Here is a 15,682-nt window from a genome sequence, read left to right as displayed (position 1 = left end):
TTAGGGCAAAGTTTATAGTTTTCGTGACGGATTTCACTTTTAATTTAACGTGATTTAAAAAATATAAGAATAATGAAGTAAAAAATTAATAAATATGAATTATATTTATAAGTTTGATTATAATATAATAAAATGTAATTACATAATTTAGTGAAATAGCGAACGAAAGAGAGTAGTTTTGATGTATAAAAAGAAGAGTTCATTTTTTGTAGAAACAAAGGTGAAGAAAATTATCGGAGAAGCTTACCGCTCTGCTCTGCGCGGGAATAAATAGAAGAATAGAGAGACCTAACGCCATCGCTGACCTCTTGTTGTCTTGCTCTTTCCCTCTCTCTTCGTTTTTAAGTTGTAAACATGGCTCGAAATAAGGTAATTTTTCTCCATTTTCATTAATGTTTTTGTTTTTCATTTCTCGTGAAAATCGAGTTTCTCTGCTGCGGGTTATGGACATAGATTTCTGTGTTGCAGTAATGAAATTTATAGGAAAACTATTGACTTCTTTTTATTAAAAAAATGGATGACAGGAAAGTCTGGTGCTGCTGATTGAAGTCGGTCCGTCGATGCATGGTGTGCTGCCGGAAGTTGAAAAAGTTTGTTGCCTACTTGCAGAGAAGAAGGTACATTCAAACATTTTTTGTTGTTGTTGCGTTCAGCATAATTTTTTTTTCAAACTCAACTAGTGATCGCTGCCTCGTAATTTGGGTGTTTTCTGATAATTGTGTGAAATCGCCCAAATTCAATGCGTTTGCATTACATAGAATCTCTCGATGGCCGTCGTGCGTCTGCAATTTCTCTGATTTTTTAACTGCCTACATTCAATTGACGCAGCTGATTTACGGAAAGTATGATGAAGTGGGAGTTGTCGCGTTTGGTACTACAGGTATTTCATATGATTTTGGGCGGTGTGGTGATTTAGCAATGCTTTCTTATATTTGTCATTTTGATAGCTGGAGATTGAATGTGTTGAGTTGAAATTTCAGATACTAAAAATGACTTGACAGTGGAAGTGGGCGGGTACGAGAATGTGACTGTTTTGAGGGATATTAAGGTTGTTGATGGGGCTCTTGTGGATGTTCTACATCAACTTCCCCGAGGAAGTGCACGTGGAGATTGTATCCAATTTATGTGCTAAAGTTTGGTGTTCAGCTAACTATTCTCTTAGATTGGCTTCTAGATGATTTAGTAAAGCTTTTTGCTTTGATATGGGTTGTTTGTTCCCTCAATAATTAAGGAAACAACTTATCAGTATAAAGGAAGAAAAATCCCATAAGCAAGGTGCAGGGAAGTAGTTGGTTGCAGTTGTCTAATTGAGTTTAATGTTTTATCTATCCCAGGGATTGATCAGGTTTATTGTTGAAAATGATTTTTTCATATGATATAGTCGCTTGCTGAAATGATTTCATGGTAAGCAGAGTCTGTTTTGATGTTTTTCAAATGATGGAACCCATTACCTTAACTTTGCTGAAGTTCTTGATGCTGTTGTTGTTGGGATGGATATGATGATAAAGAAGTATAAGGAAACTAACAAGGGAAAGAAGCGTTTATGCCTCATAACTAATGCAGTTACTCCAACCAGACTCCCATATGAGGGAACAAAGGAGGATCAAGTAAAAACAGTTGCAGCACAGATGATGGCACATGGCATGAAGATGGATTGTGTTGTTGTTAGAGCACAAAAAGATTGGGATGTGGACAAGAAGATTGTGGAAGAGAATGACTTCCTTTTAGGTCTGCTTTCCAACAAATCTTCTTCAAAGGTGTATGTCGGGAATGCAACTTCCTTATTAGGTGCACTAAGGACTCGTAATATAACACCAGTTACCACATACAGGGGTGATTTTGAGCTGAGCTATATAATGAAGATCAAGGTGAGACTCCCGTATCCCATGATTTTGCAACTGATGATAATAAACCCAGTTGTTATTACTTTATTGAAATACTAGCTCATTTAGTTGTTGGTTGGATACAACATAGTTGGAGGTAGCTTTCATGTATCAACATACTGTGGACTTTCTCACTCCATTTTTGTCGAATCAGTTGGCATATTAATATCATCCATGAATGACCTGTGTATTTTTCATGTCCTAGTGTCACGCTAGATCATTTTCTTATTTTTCACTAGTTAATTCTTTTCAATATGGATGATATTCCGAATGCCTGCTTTCACCTTCTACAGTTTCATTATCATATTTCCTTATTTTTGACTTTTTGAGAATTGATAATGAAGTGCCAAATCTTTTCATACATGTAACATCACCAGATGTTGATGTCTAGATATGTGTTCAATCATAGACAATGGTTGATTTGACATAACTGTGTTAAGGATAAATAGCATATATACTTGGAATCTGTAATTTGAGTTACAGAATGTTCATTGAAATAATTTTGGGTTATACAACCTCAGTTGGTTGAAGACCATATATTGCCATTTGCTTGACTCTTTGCTTTCACACTGAGCATGCAGGGTTGTCCCAGAGAGAGGTGACAAGTAGACTTAAACCCATAGTTTTGGTTCTTCACTGTCAATATGGAATGACCAACTAATAAGAAGCTTAAGTTGTTAGACATGCAGATACCTTTTGATATCTAATGTTTTAATGCTTAGCCAAAGATATATATTTGACGAACTACTCTGTAGGCTAGAAGCCTAGAACTGCACTTTATGTGTCTAGTTACCCTTGGTTCATTAGCTGTCTATTGTGCTTGCTTCTGAGCTTTTGTCTAATATATGCAGTTGCATAATATTATTGACAGTTTTCATCAGATACATCTCTACTTCTCCAATGTTAAACATTTTGGTTGTCTTGATTTACTATCAGGTCTGGGTCTACAAGAAAACATGTGAAGAGAAATTTCCCACGTTGAAAAAGTATTCTGATAAGGCGCCTCCAACAGATAAATTTGCCTCACATGAAATTAAGGTTGATTATGAATACCGAAGTATTGAAGATCCCAAGAGAGTTGTTCCACCAGAACAAAGGATCAAGGGCTACCGCTACGGTCCTCAAGTTGTCCCTATATCATCTGCTGAATGGGAGGCTGTGAAGTTCAAACCAGAGAAGGGTTTGAAACTTTTAGGCTTTACGGATGCTTCAAATATCATGAGGTAAGATCTGGGTCCTCTTGCCAACCCTCGTAATTTTTACATGATTTAATAATCCTCATGGAGTTGCTGAAGAGCTTGTTATTTCAATCATCATGTGCTCAAAGACATTATTATATGAAAGACGTAAACCTCTTCATTGCTGAACCTGGGAATACAAAGGCCATTCTTGCAATTTCTGCATTAGCAAGAGCAATGAAGGAAATGAACAAAGTAGCTATAGTCCGCTGTGTGTGGAGACAGGGGCAGACAAATGTTGTTATAGGGGTTCTAACTCCTAATGTGTCGGCGAAAGATAGCGTTGTAAGTAGCTGCAAGGAAAATTGCAAAGAAACCTATCTTGAACATGACATTAACATTATGCCTTCTAAACTTGTAGCCAGATTCATTTTACTTCAATGTGCTGCCTTTTGCGGAGGATGTGAGAGAGTTCCAGTTTCCATCATTTAGCAATCTACCTTCATCAATGCAGCCAAATGAACAGCAGCAAGATGCTGCAGATAAATTGGTACAAATGCTCGATCTTGCTCCAGCTGACGGAGAGGAAGTTTTGCCACCCGATCTGACACCTAATCCTGCTCTTGAGGTACTATCTTTGCTGATTAAAATTTGAATAACACTATTCGACTGGCATCACTAAATTTCCTATGCTAGTTTTTCGGTTATGAACATATGGCCTGTCCGTTGTGTTTACAATAAAAGATCTTGCGAAGATAAAAGTTCCTGTTATTATTTAAAAAATGACACACGCATGGTTCCACATGACAACCCCAGCGCTTTTACCGCTCTCTTGAGTTGAGATCTAAGGACCCAAGTGCTAATATCCCCCAAATTGATGAGACCCTCAAAAGGATAACAGAGCCTGATCCCGAACTTCTTCATCAAAATACAGCCGTGATTGAGGAATTCTGTAGGTCCTTTGAACTCAAAGAAAACCCAAAGGTTATGTTTATCTCATTGCACAACATAGTTGTCACAACCTCCTTGATATTTTCATACTGAAAGTTGGTCTATTTTTGCAGCTGAAAAAATCATCTAGAAGAATAAGAGAAAAACCAACTGGATCAAGTGAAGACGGGGAAGGAGTTGCTGCTGCTGGCCAAGCAATGGATGCTGCTGAATACCCGTCTCAAGTCAAAGTTGAGCAAGATTCAAATACTGTTCAAGAATTTGAAGCCATGATGTCTCGTAGAGATAGTCCAGACTGGGTTCGTAAAGCTTTCCAGAGTATGAAGGATAAGATTTATAATCTAGTAGAGGACTCTGTTGAAGGAGACACATATCAGAAAATTCTCGAGTGCTTAGTTGCTCTCCGCAAAGGTTGCATTTGTAAGCAGGTATACAACCTGAGACTGCTTTGCCCTCTCTCCCACGCTCCCTAGAACCGCATAGAACTGGTAAACACGAGTTAAATTTGGAATCACTCCTTTTTTTTACAGGAACCAGAACAGTTCAATGATTTTCTGCGCCATCTCAACAAATTCTGCCACGAGAGACACCTGGACAGCTTATCTGATTTTTTAGCATCAAATAATGTGATGCTAATAAGCAAGAGTGAAGAACCTGAGAGGTTTGCTCTTATAATCTCCATCTTGCAGACTCCTTTCTTTTCAACTCTGTACAAAATGAATTCCTATTGATGTAACATTATCTCCACGCAGCAATGTTCCAGAAACTGAAGCGCGTGTTCTTCTACTGAAGGAGCCATAAGCTGAGGAATGATCTTTGAGGCGATATCCATGCGTGCATATTTTGACATGAAAAAGATGGACAGATTTTACCATTTATGTTGAAGTAGCCAAAGAACTGAAGCAATGAGAGTGATGATGTCTGATGTCTGATGTCTGAACTCTTTTAATGGGCCCCTATTAATTTTTTGGCCATCCGATCATGTTTTCTGACTCATCAAATTTGGTATTTTATTGCGTTCTTGCTGTAATTTTCAGGGCCTCTTTTGTTGTACAGAATAACACTCATGTGATGAAAGGTGGTTGTGGTCTAGTGGGTCATTCACACAATACCGTTAATTTATGAATCCTAAACCCTATCCATTCTAATTGTATGCATTGTGCATTTGAATGTAAACAAATTTGTTTTTGTCTGTAATTGTGTATTCTTTCCCATGTCCATTTACTTCAAGGTGCAAACCATATACTCGAAAATCATGTTCTGTTTATTCTGGAAGAAAATCAAAACAATAACATACACATAATTGTACGGGAATATACTTGAGATGCAAAAGAGGCCATCTTAAGACCAGATGGAGTCTGATACTGAGATTTTACAAAAACTTGCCAAATCTTATCAACCATTGTTTGCGTGGATAAGTTTATTTTTGCAGGCAAGACCAAAATGAAGCAACGGTTTTACCCTTGTTAAAAATATTTTCAACTCTGGATTTCTAGTTTCAGACCCCATTACAAAAAATCCTATCTGCTTTGATCCTCTAGTTTCTTCCACAACTTCAAGAGTGTTGAGCCAGAAAGGGAAATGAAGCTAGACAAAACAGAAGTTAGTGATACACTTTCACTAACTCAATGTCGTAGATTAGCCATGAGTTTGGCGGAATATCGGCTCCTACTTGAACATCTCCATAACTGCAGCACAATCATAACAAAAATTGTGCAGATTTTAAAAATAAATAAATTAACTTCGATGGGCCATGAGATGTAAGATGGTGGTGGTAGTTTCAAAGTATCTCTTAGATTCAATACATACCCCATTGAAGGTGGAATGATTAACCTCCTCTTATCACCAACTCGCATACCTGAAGAAATCATATTTTGTGATCAAGGTTATTGTTGTGACAGTATAGAGCAATTGTGTAATCGAGACAAACAGAAACGTAAAGAAGACACAGATTTACGTGGTTCACCAACGTTGTTGGCTACGTCCGTTGTTGGCTACGTCCACGGGCAGGAAACGGAGAACAGATTTTATTCAGAGTGTTTTCAGATTATGGCTACAGATTTTAGATTTATGTGCTCTACTCCCATATAAATGGGCACACATGGGATCCTATCCTAATTAGGAAACATAATCCTATCCCAATTAGGAAACAGATTCAAGGCATACTAACAAGGCATACAGATTCAAGGCATACTAACAACAGTTATAAATGATGGCTAATGACATTGATATTTGATTGACAAGAAAAGCAAATACACTAATAATAATCAGTTTCAGAAGTACATACCATCAATACCAACATTCCATCCATCGATATATGCTTTATCACCTGAATGTAGATAGAACGAAAATGATGATAAGAAAGCATCTAAAAAATGTCATTTTGGCTTCTCTGTTCACAAAAGTCAAAAGTCAACTGGGATGGATGGTGGTCTGTTAAGCATACAGATATTCTTACCTAGCAGAAACTTGAAGGCAGGACCACCCACATTTGAGTCATAAACAAGTCCACTCTCCTTCAACATGCCATTGTAGTGGATCTTGATCTGATCCATATTTCGTAGATCCACAATATGTGACAGAATAGAGCACACATACATCAAGTCAAACATGAAACATGGCATTCAGATATAAGCTACTTATCTCTGACCAAGCCAGCAAATAAAACATACCTTTTTGCCTGGAACAGCCACTCTCCCACCTGGTGGTCCACTGCTCAAATCTTTAATAGTCAATCCATTTGATAAGGTCCTTGTATCAAATGGCACTATTTTAGTGCTCTCAGTCTCAGTTTCAGTCTCTTGATTATCTAACATCTGAATTGCACTCATGTCCAAGTCTCCCTTGCCTTTACTTTTCTTTTTCTTTCTCTTTTTCTTGACTTTATCATCTTGACTGCCATTAGCTAGTAACTCAGTTACTTTGGTGTCGGTGATATTGCTGCAATAAGAAATATATGATAAAAACCACAGTGCAAGAGATTATGGGCTGGAACTTGGAAAAGTTCTATACAACTGATTTATCAGAAGTGGAAAGTGTATTAGGAAGAGCCGTCGTGTTGAAATTGGTTAATTTGTTATTTTGAATTACCTTTGTAATAAGTTTGCTGTATAGATACTTAGATTAACACTCTCCAAGAGTCATTGAATTGATGTTGACCACTAAAAGTGAAAAAAGGCATGTGCCACTTACCTATCAATCTGGCCCTCTTCATTGTCTCCATTTTCTGCCGGAAGATCATCTATTTTTCTTTCTGCATGCTCTTCTTGCATGACCTCAGCTTGAAGATTATCTGTTTCTCTGTCAGTGTGTTCTATTTGCATGACTTGAGCTGGCAAATCATCTGTTTTTCTTTCATCACACACTTCTTGCATGATTTCAGCTGGCAGATCATCTGTTTTTCCGTCAATATGTACTTCTTGCATTACTTCACCATTACTCTGTACATTGTGACATTCGGGACCACATTCTTCCATACTGGTTTCTTCAGGTGTTTGTTGCTGTTCACATTCTCCATTTTCAGCTGGCTGATTCTCTGTCAAATTATCAGTTTGTAGCGAAACTGGCTCAACTAAATCTTCAGTAATATTCTGAAATTTTTCATCAGTCCCTTCTGTAAGTTCTCCTTCCAACAGTTCACTGCATCTCTCTTTCAATTTTGGGCCATTTGCAGAGTCCAATTCTAGAGCTGTCATCAAATGATCTCCACCAACTCCCATGCTAGAGCATGTAACAAAAGAACAAATACTCATCAAGGGTACTAATAAGAATTGCCAATGAAAGATTTAGGACTACCACTTATCACTAAATAATCATAAAGATGCACCATTCAAGTGACTCAACTGACCTTTAAAAATACATCAAACACACCCAAATAGGAAAATGAAAAAGAATCTCACAGATCAGCCGAGGCCACAGCTTCATGCTCTTTACACACTCTGGGGACAGCAGGGTCCTCATTATCAGTCTGAACTTCATTGGTTCTCTTTGTAACAGGGCATTGCTTTCTTTTCTTTCTGGGCTTTTCCCTTATTGAGGATCACGGTAAGGAAGAAATTAAGCACATTGCGAGCAAAAGCAATATAAATATAGACACTCAAATTGATAGATGATACTCACTGATCATGAGATTTCATCTTATTAATCTCTGTCCCTTCTTCATCCAGTGATGGCAGTTGTGTCACCCTACAAAATGAAACCATATAATATATATAAAATATCTAATCTTGATCATATATTACTTGATAATTGATGCTGAACATTCAATACTGAACAAAGAAAGTGGGGAGATTAGAAGCAAAAGTATGCCTTAAAAGCTTCAAAATCTTCAGTAATAAAAATCTGTATTACCTTTGTATTTTGTCACTGATATCTAGAGGATCAGCCTTTTGCTTTGATTGACTACCACATATGTCATCATCTTTTGCTTCATCTTCCATTTCTCCATCATCACCACATGTAGTTTTCTTTGCATCTTTTTGACACTCAACATCCATTTCACCAGCCTCTTCTTCCCTTTTGGGTGAACTTGCATCATTATCTGACTCACTCACCCATTGTCTTTTCCTACCTTGTTTATTTCGACCCTTTTTGCTCTTCGGCTTATCCTTTTCTGGCATAACCTCATCCATTCCTTTGATAATAGAAAGCCCAAACCATAAGGCCAATACTTCTTGACAGCACTAAAGTTGATGTTGAAAAATTGAAAATCACAATAACCATTCAAAACTATAAAGGCTATTTGTACAGGTGACTATATATTCTTGCAATATGAGAACTTCTAGGATAAGATTCCACTTACATCAATAAGAACAGGAGTTGTGCATCTGGAGCCTTAATTAATTAAAGGTACATGTACATGAGCACCAAATGGACTAACATAAATAAGCATTAATTTGTCTAAACATACCTTTGCTATAAAAAACAGGGGACCCTGGAGAAGAAACTTGGCATTCATCATCGTTAATGAAACTGTCATCATATCCTTCATCACCTTCACTATTATAATTAGATCGATCTGTAGGGGAGTGTTCAATATCAACGCCATATGACTCTCTGTTAAAATCATAGTAAAGGAAGGCCAAGAAACATACACCAAATAAAACAGATGCGATAGAAAAAGAAGAAATGACACTGGTGAGTTTATGTTGTGGGGCTATGCAAGGAATCTTTTCCCAAAACTTAATACTAAGCGAGATAGCAATGAGTAAGCACAAAAATGTAGTAAACCTTGAGGAACTAAACTAACTTTATAATCAGAAGCCACAAACATGAACAAGGATACGTATCACTACGACCATTTGAATGCCCACTCTGACGGACATAATAGCCAGTAAGGTAGACACTTCGTGGACCAACTACAGAAAAAACCACATCATCCGCCTCCTCAAATTCCAATTCAATATGGGATGACTCCATTCGGCCTGGTAGCAGCACACAGAGAAGAACCGGGCTTCTATTACCCACATTACACTGTACTACGGAGCTCTTTGAAGACTCACCAAATCCCAACGTCGCCTGACCAGTCATAGCACATAGACAATATCAACAAAATTCAATAAAAAACACAACAGCACAATCTCAAATAAGGTTTCTAGCAGCTTCTGAACCAAATTCAATTTTCATCACAATCAATATACATTACAACGTACCTGTGAAATCCGAAGCCTTCCTGTTGCCTTCTCACAAGAATGCGTTATCGGTTTCCCCGGCTTTACCTCCACGCCTGCAACATAAAAACCGATCCACACATCAATCACCGAAAAAAGGAAGAAGAAAATGCGCGCGACGGATTTACTCTTCCATTTCAAAAATATCTGAGAATAAATAGATTGAAAATGCTAATCACTAAGAAAGAGAGAGGCTTACCCCAGAAGGCCATGATCAGTTGAGCGTTGGTGTTGGGATTTCTCCCCTTTTAAACCCTAACCTGAGCTCGATATATTTTGTTATGCTATACAGTGTAAGGTATGTATGGCGGGAGAATATAATCCCTCTTTTTCCCTTCCATTTTAAGTACTTTTTTTATTACTATTATAAATTTAACACTCAAGTATAATTCCTTAATTAAATTTATTTATTATCTATGCATAATATGAACTTATGAATTGACACAATTAGGATTTCAGATCTCCCGAGATTGATACAATTGATGAAAATACTACTCCATTAAATAGTGCCATTTACTTTGAAGGCTTAGGAAAAGGAAATAATGGCAATAAAAATGGCTGAAATCACAAACAAATGACTCTTGTCCAAAATATCCAAATATAACTTATTTGTGACATCAAAATATAAATTTTAATACGTTACGTAATAAAGGGGATAAATCATAAAATATCAACGCATTATTACATGTCGACTAGTATTACAGCTTTACATTTTAGTGCAAATGCAATTACAAATGAATAAGGTTTTATCTTGGGTTTAAACCGCGCATAAAATAAATGATTTGTTGTTTGTATTCAAACTATCAATTTTTTTATAAATATTATTCTTCATAATTCACATTGCCATTTTATGCCCAAATTATTTTTGTTTATTTGTATTCAAACTATCAATTTTTTTGAAAATATTACAATCCAGAAGAACGACTATGAAATACTAATAGGGTTAGGATCACCTTCTGGCTATCCTGCATACAAAAGCCTTTGAGGCGAGTGATCCATTTACGTGCCTACATTGTTGGCAATGGATTTAATCGGGATAATACTTAGTGTTGTAGAGAATTGAGGAAGGTTTTTTGTATAACTAAACCTGAAATTAAATATCACTGGGAATGATAACTTGAAAAAAAGTTGATTTTTGGTAGCAACATTTTTAAAGAAAACTCTATCTTGGAATGTTTAGTACTATAAGATTACCAGCCAGCTCTGCTGTTTGTGTTGGAAAAAATTCACAACAGGTGAAAAATCGCCTCTATTGCAAGTGCCATCCTTGTCTACGAAAGTCTAGTTATCGGTGAGGTATAAGCTCGTCGTAGTTTCCACCCAGGAGACATGAAGGTAAGGTTAAAACAAACTCTCAACAATTTTTACGCGGGTTTGAGGAGGGAGCTTGCCACAGCTTCACTTTCTTGTCATTGCTGGCAGTAGCTAGAACAACTGTTTGTTTGTTATCTGCAGGAAATGGAAGGGTTTGTATGATTGTTAGTGCGCGTGAAAATGCCTTGAAGTGAATAAATAAAAGCACATGAATGATATCGAAAACAGTAAAAAAGAAATTACCCATTAGAATGGTGGAAGGTGCCCAAGCCATATCTGTGATATCACCTGCATCATAGTATTTCTTTGGGTAAGTGATCTGATCTGAGGTTCATTAAGCAAGTGGCACATGTGTACACAGAGCACGTATCCGGATTTGATATAAGGAAAATAAAAAATTTAGGTTTACCATCATGGGCTTTTTCAGCAACGTCCAAAACCTGTCCCGTCTCAGCGCACAGCCACTGCAGCGTTGAACCATGGGTTGCTGCCAGTATCTTGCCATCGGGTGATAAACTGAGAAGATCATAGTGTAGAGTAGTGCCTTTCTCATCATGAAGTGGAATAGGCAACACCTTCAGTGTTTTGGGGTCTTCATCCATATGATATCGAACTTCATATAACAACAAAAGTCAGCAGAGACTTAGACTAATAATTGATAACAATAGCATCTGAATGTGAAGCGCAGTAAAAACACTCCTATATAGCATTCTCATTAAGCTCAAAGTTTAGCTTCACACGATTTACAAAGTTAACAGAAGTCAGACCAAATAAAGCATATAAGTTAAGAAACTTTTCATACCATTGATATTCCATATTCTTATCGTACCATCCTTGGAGGCAGTGATGATTTGTTCTGAATTAGGACTGAAGCATAACCATGTTACTGCACTCTGACAGCACAGTACAGGAATACAAATGAAACAAAAGATTAGTAAGTACTAAAAAAATCTCAATCACTACTGATATCAATGTAGTCATTTTTCTAATATACAGAAATAACATCTGCAGTTAAGTACTTCAAGCAAGATCCGGAAGCATTCACATAGAATAATATACAAGCATCCAACAAATAAGTTCAACTCCAATTTTGGTTAGTATGGGATAAAGGGAGTGCACCACAAGCCTCATATTGCATAACCAACAAAACCAGCAGTTAAAGCTTCAAATGAGTTAATGTAGAGTTAAATGATACATTGGGATAAAATGCTGATAAACTATGCAAAGAATTACATAGTACACACTGAACTATTACCTTATGACCTTTAAGTTGCATAGCTTTCAAAACCTCCTTCACTGAGCCATCTTTTGAATACATGACTTCCCAAACCTAGAAAGCAAAGCTAACAAGATTAAATAAGTGCTGGTTTCCACTGATCAGGATTCATATAAGGATCAAGAGATATATAAAGACAGGGGCCTGCTTAAGTTGCTAGCTTAGGAGTATCTAAGAAAATGATTCATAGGGCTGGAGCCGCCTTTCATATGGCTCATGGCCAGATATGTAGGCATGGGAAGCATACATACAGCCAACAGACCAACTATCAGACACATTTGAAATTTTTTAGAGCATGAATATTAACTGGCTAGCAAAAAGTATTCCAGAAGTTATCTCTTACTTTAAATTGTAAGAATGTGGATACTAAGAATTTAGTTTTAATATTAAATTCCATTTACAACCCTATAACTCTAAAAGGTGAGAATCATTTTTCAAATTTCCAATTTCAGACTAATCCATGTAGCTTCATAAATTGCAATGGACATTAGAATTATGAAGGATATGAAACCAAACCAACCCTTGTATTTTCATACTCCCTCCATCCCAAGGTAGTTGGAGCATTTCTTTTGGCACGAGATTTAATAAATTGATTTGTTAAAGGTTGAAGTAGAGAGAGTAAAGTAAGAGATGGAATAGAGTAAGAGAGATGAAGAGAGAGTAAAGTAAGACGGGAATAAATTTTTTACCAAAAAGGAAATGACTGGACTACCTTGGGACAAACCAAAAAGGAATACGACTCAACTAACTTGGGACGACGGGAGTACATAATAATGGCTTAGGTCATCCTAAACTGAAAAGGTATGACTATCACTGAGGGCAGCATCCATTACTAGAAAGTAGCTTCAATTCCTTAACGAGTAGCTCTAAGGATGAGAGTACTCAGCATGATTGTAGCATTTCCCGTAATAGATCCACAACATTTTTCTATAGGAATCTGAGTGTTTATTAAGTATCATGAAACGCATTTTACATTGTAAGTAGGAATGGATCTTCATGATCTGTGAATGAAATATTTTATCACAAGAACTAGATCTATAAACAGAGACATGATTGCCCATCAAACGAGAATTAGAAACTTAGAGAAAGAAATATAACCTTCACATCAGCAGTAAAGGCAGCTGCTGCAATAAAACGCCCATTTGGTGATATAGTAGCCATTGTATTTTTAAGCTGATTTGTATCAACGTTACCCAATGTTTTCCCAGTTTTCCCATGCCAGAGTATTATATCAGTGCCTGACAAGGAAAATGGAAAAAAAATGTTATAGATCACCTCAACCTTCAATTTTTCTCAACTACAAGTCTACAAGGCAAAAAATAATTTCAAAGAGAGGAGTTTTGTCATTACAATTTTTACATGAAAATATGTAGTACTAGCTGTAGATAGCAAGTTTGAGCAGATACTTTGAGTGTTCCCATGGAGTTCATACAGAGTCTATGAATCCAGATATGTAAAATGTAGTATGCTTGAATGTTCTACAGAACCAAAAAATATATATAAATAAGTGGCATAGTAATGAATACATGGACAAAACCATGGTCATGAAAAAGTCACTGACACTAGAAATGAACTCTTCATAGATTTAACATGCAACTAAATTCTCCATGAAAGGAAAATGGAAAGAAACTATAAACTGATATCTTGCTCAGAACTCATGAGAGTGTAACATCAAATGGTATTAAAGTCAAAAGCTGTCTGCTACAGAACAGCCCTTAACGCTCTAAGCAGAGCTGTTAAGGAAATAGCCTCACAGGCTTCCTTAACAAGCTCATCTTCATGCAAAGACCGATTGATCAGAGACACCATAAAGTACCTTCTGAGCATGACAAAATGATAGTACTTCCATCCGCGCTGCCATAAGTTGACTTAGCCCCAACTAATGTGATGATGGCTCTCTTATCATGAACTTTATGATGTTCCCATTTGATTTCAGGGAGAGGGGGCTTGCTCTGTTGCTTCTGGTCTCCAGTTGTTTTGGGTTTTTCTTCTTCATACATGTATAAAGATGATCCCGAGAGTGCCTGAGAAGCCACTACAATAGAAGATGCATCACCAGCAAAAGCAACTGCACTCGGATGGCCCCCGGCAGGTAAGTTAATTCGCAGGAACCTGCATAGATCACATAGACAAGATTCCAATAAAAGATTACTACAGTTGCATTGATCTAAAGGAACTATGAATAGAGAGTATAGATAAATGGTACTTGAAACTTTTGCTTGAAGCATCGTCCAGCCGGAAAATCCTAACAACACCATCTCCACAAGCTGTAGAGAATTAAATTTTGTACAGAACTTCAGAATTGATATGAAAACAATTGGAAGTGAGCATCATATTTTGGTCAAATCTCAGATTTACACTCAACATATGCATAGCAATACGTAAAACATACATATGTGTATGTGAACTTCCACAAAAATGGTAAGCCATAAACTTACCGGTCGCTAAACTACGGCCATCAGGCGAAAAACTAAGACCGGTGACAGCATCGCCGTGCCCTTTCAACGTATTCAAATCCAAGTGATGATGCTTCTTATTGGCATCCTAAAATTTGAGAATTGCAGATCAAATTACTTGCAACCCTAAGGGAGAGAAGGGAACAGTTAAGCTATCAAATACACAGAAATATCCGATCTGTACTTTATCGGCTGCATGAGAATGGGAATGAGATTTGTGTTGAGGCTTCTTGGCAGCCGAGGGCTTCAAAGCGGGTTTTGGGTTCGGATTGAGGTTCTCGGGTAGGGTGATGGATTGAATTTCCGATTTTCTCTTCCGGGAATAAGCACCGAATACCACGAAAGCAATCACGGCGCCGACGATCACCGAGAATGCGATAATCGGGAGAATTGCGTCCATTTCTTAGTTTCTGTGGGTTTTTCCGATTCTGGGGATTTGCTGCGACGGAGGAGCTTCTGCAAATGTTGTTCAAAAAATTGTAGCGGCGGAGAAGTCGCCTGTAATCTAGAAAAACGTGCAATATCATGCTACTCCATTTCGGTTGGTGTCGCGTTTCAGAGAACGCGATTTCTAAAATCCCACTAATAAACTTCGAATTTTATTTTTTTTAGGGGAAATAACCAGGTTAAAAATCTATGTCTCTGATTTCTTTTTATATGGAGTAATATAACTAAATATGCAGGTTTTAGATAATTAGCTACTTGTTTATTTCGTAAATTTAATCAATCATAAATTAATCAAAGCTGTTCAGTAATCAAATACTCCAACAAAACTGTAGAGAATGATTTTTTATTTCATCATAGATTATGTACTAAGAATGGCTGCAATGGAATTGGATATTGATCTCGCTTACTTAAAAAATAGTAGTAGTAAGATTTTTTACTCAATTGTAAGTTGTAACAAAATGGAAAGAAATACAGAAAAATACTGTAGTGTGATTAACCAGGTTAAAAA

The 15,682-nt window shown here is 36.9% G+C and overlaps 3 protein-coding genes across 3 annotated transcripts; 1 reads left to right on the top strand and 2 right to left on the bottom strand.

Moving 5' to 3' along the window:
- The first annotated feature begins 214 nt into the window (after nt 1-214).
- LOC121784661 (ATP-dependent DNA helicase 2 subunit KU80-like) lies at nt 215-5,209 on the top strand. The gene is made up of 12 exons (XM_042182858.1): nt 215-369; nt 525-617; nt 829-880; nt 981-1,112; nt 1,468-1,868; nt 2,820-3,106; nt 3,211-3,406; nt 3,483-3,689; nt 3,878-4,045; nt 4,126-4,440; nt 4,543-4,673; nt 4,765-5,209. The coding sequence occupies exons 1-12, from the start codon at nt 355-357 to the stop codon at nt 4,811-4,813; spliced, it is 2,046 nt and encodes a 681-aa protein (XP_042038792.1). The 5' UTR covers nt 215-354; the 3' UTR covers nt 4,814-5,209.
- A 106-nt stretch (nt 5,210-5,315) lies between these two features.
- Nucleotides 5,316-10,010, bottom strand: LOC121784669 (peptidyl-prolyl cis-trans isomerase FKBP53-like). Its single transcript, XM_042182871.1, has 13 exons — nt 9,881-10,010; nt 9,664-9,737; nt 9,297-9,529; nt 8,922-9,067; nt 8,363-8,645; nt 8,132-8,197; nt 7,912-8,040; nt 7,205-7,732; nt 6,685-6,952; nt 6,471-6,558; nt 6,300-6,341; nt 5,822-5,870; nt 5,316-5,700 (listed from the first exon to the last, which is right to left on the bottom strand). Exons 1-13 carry the CDS (start codon nt 9,891-9,893, stop codon nt 5,616-5,618), a joined length of 2,004 nt encoding a protein of 667 aa, XP_042038805.1. The 5' UTR covers nt 9,894-10,010; the 3' UTR covers nt 5,316-5,615.
- A 730-nt stretch (nt 10,011-10,740) lies between these two features.
- Nucleotides 10,741-15,235, bottom strand: LOC121759685 (transducin beta-like protein 2). Its single transcript, XM_042155359.1, has 10 exons — nt 14,912-15,235; nt 14,710-14,815; nt 14,478-14,538; nt 14,088-14,383; nt 13,370-13,509; nt 12,251-12,325; nt 11,798-11,888; nt 11,405-11,608; nt 11,239-11,283; nt 10,741-11,130 (listed from the first exon to the last, which is right to left on the bottom strand). The coding sequence occupies exons 1-10, from the start codon at nt 15,125-15,127 to the stop codon at nt 11,036-11,038; spliced, it is 1,329 nt and encodes a 442-aa protein (XP_042011293.1). The 5' UTR covers nt 15,128-15,235; the 3' UTR covers nt 10,741-11,035.
- Between the last annotated feature and the right edge of the window lie 447 nt (nt 15,236-15,682).

The sequence above is a fragment of the Salvia splendens genome, chromosome 2 (genome assembly GCF_004379255.2).
Source record: "Salvia splendens isolate huo1 chromosome 2, SspV2, whole genome shotgun sequence".
Classification (NCBI taxonomy): Eukaryota; Viridiplantae; Streptophyta; class Magnoliopsida; order Lamiales; family Lamiaceae; genus Salvia; species Salvia splendens.
The sequence above is the reverse complement of the archived record's forward strand: the minus strand, read 5'-3'. Positions and strand labels throughout refer to the sequence as shown.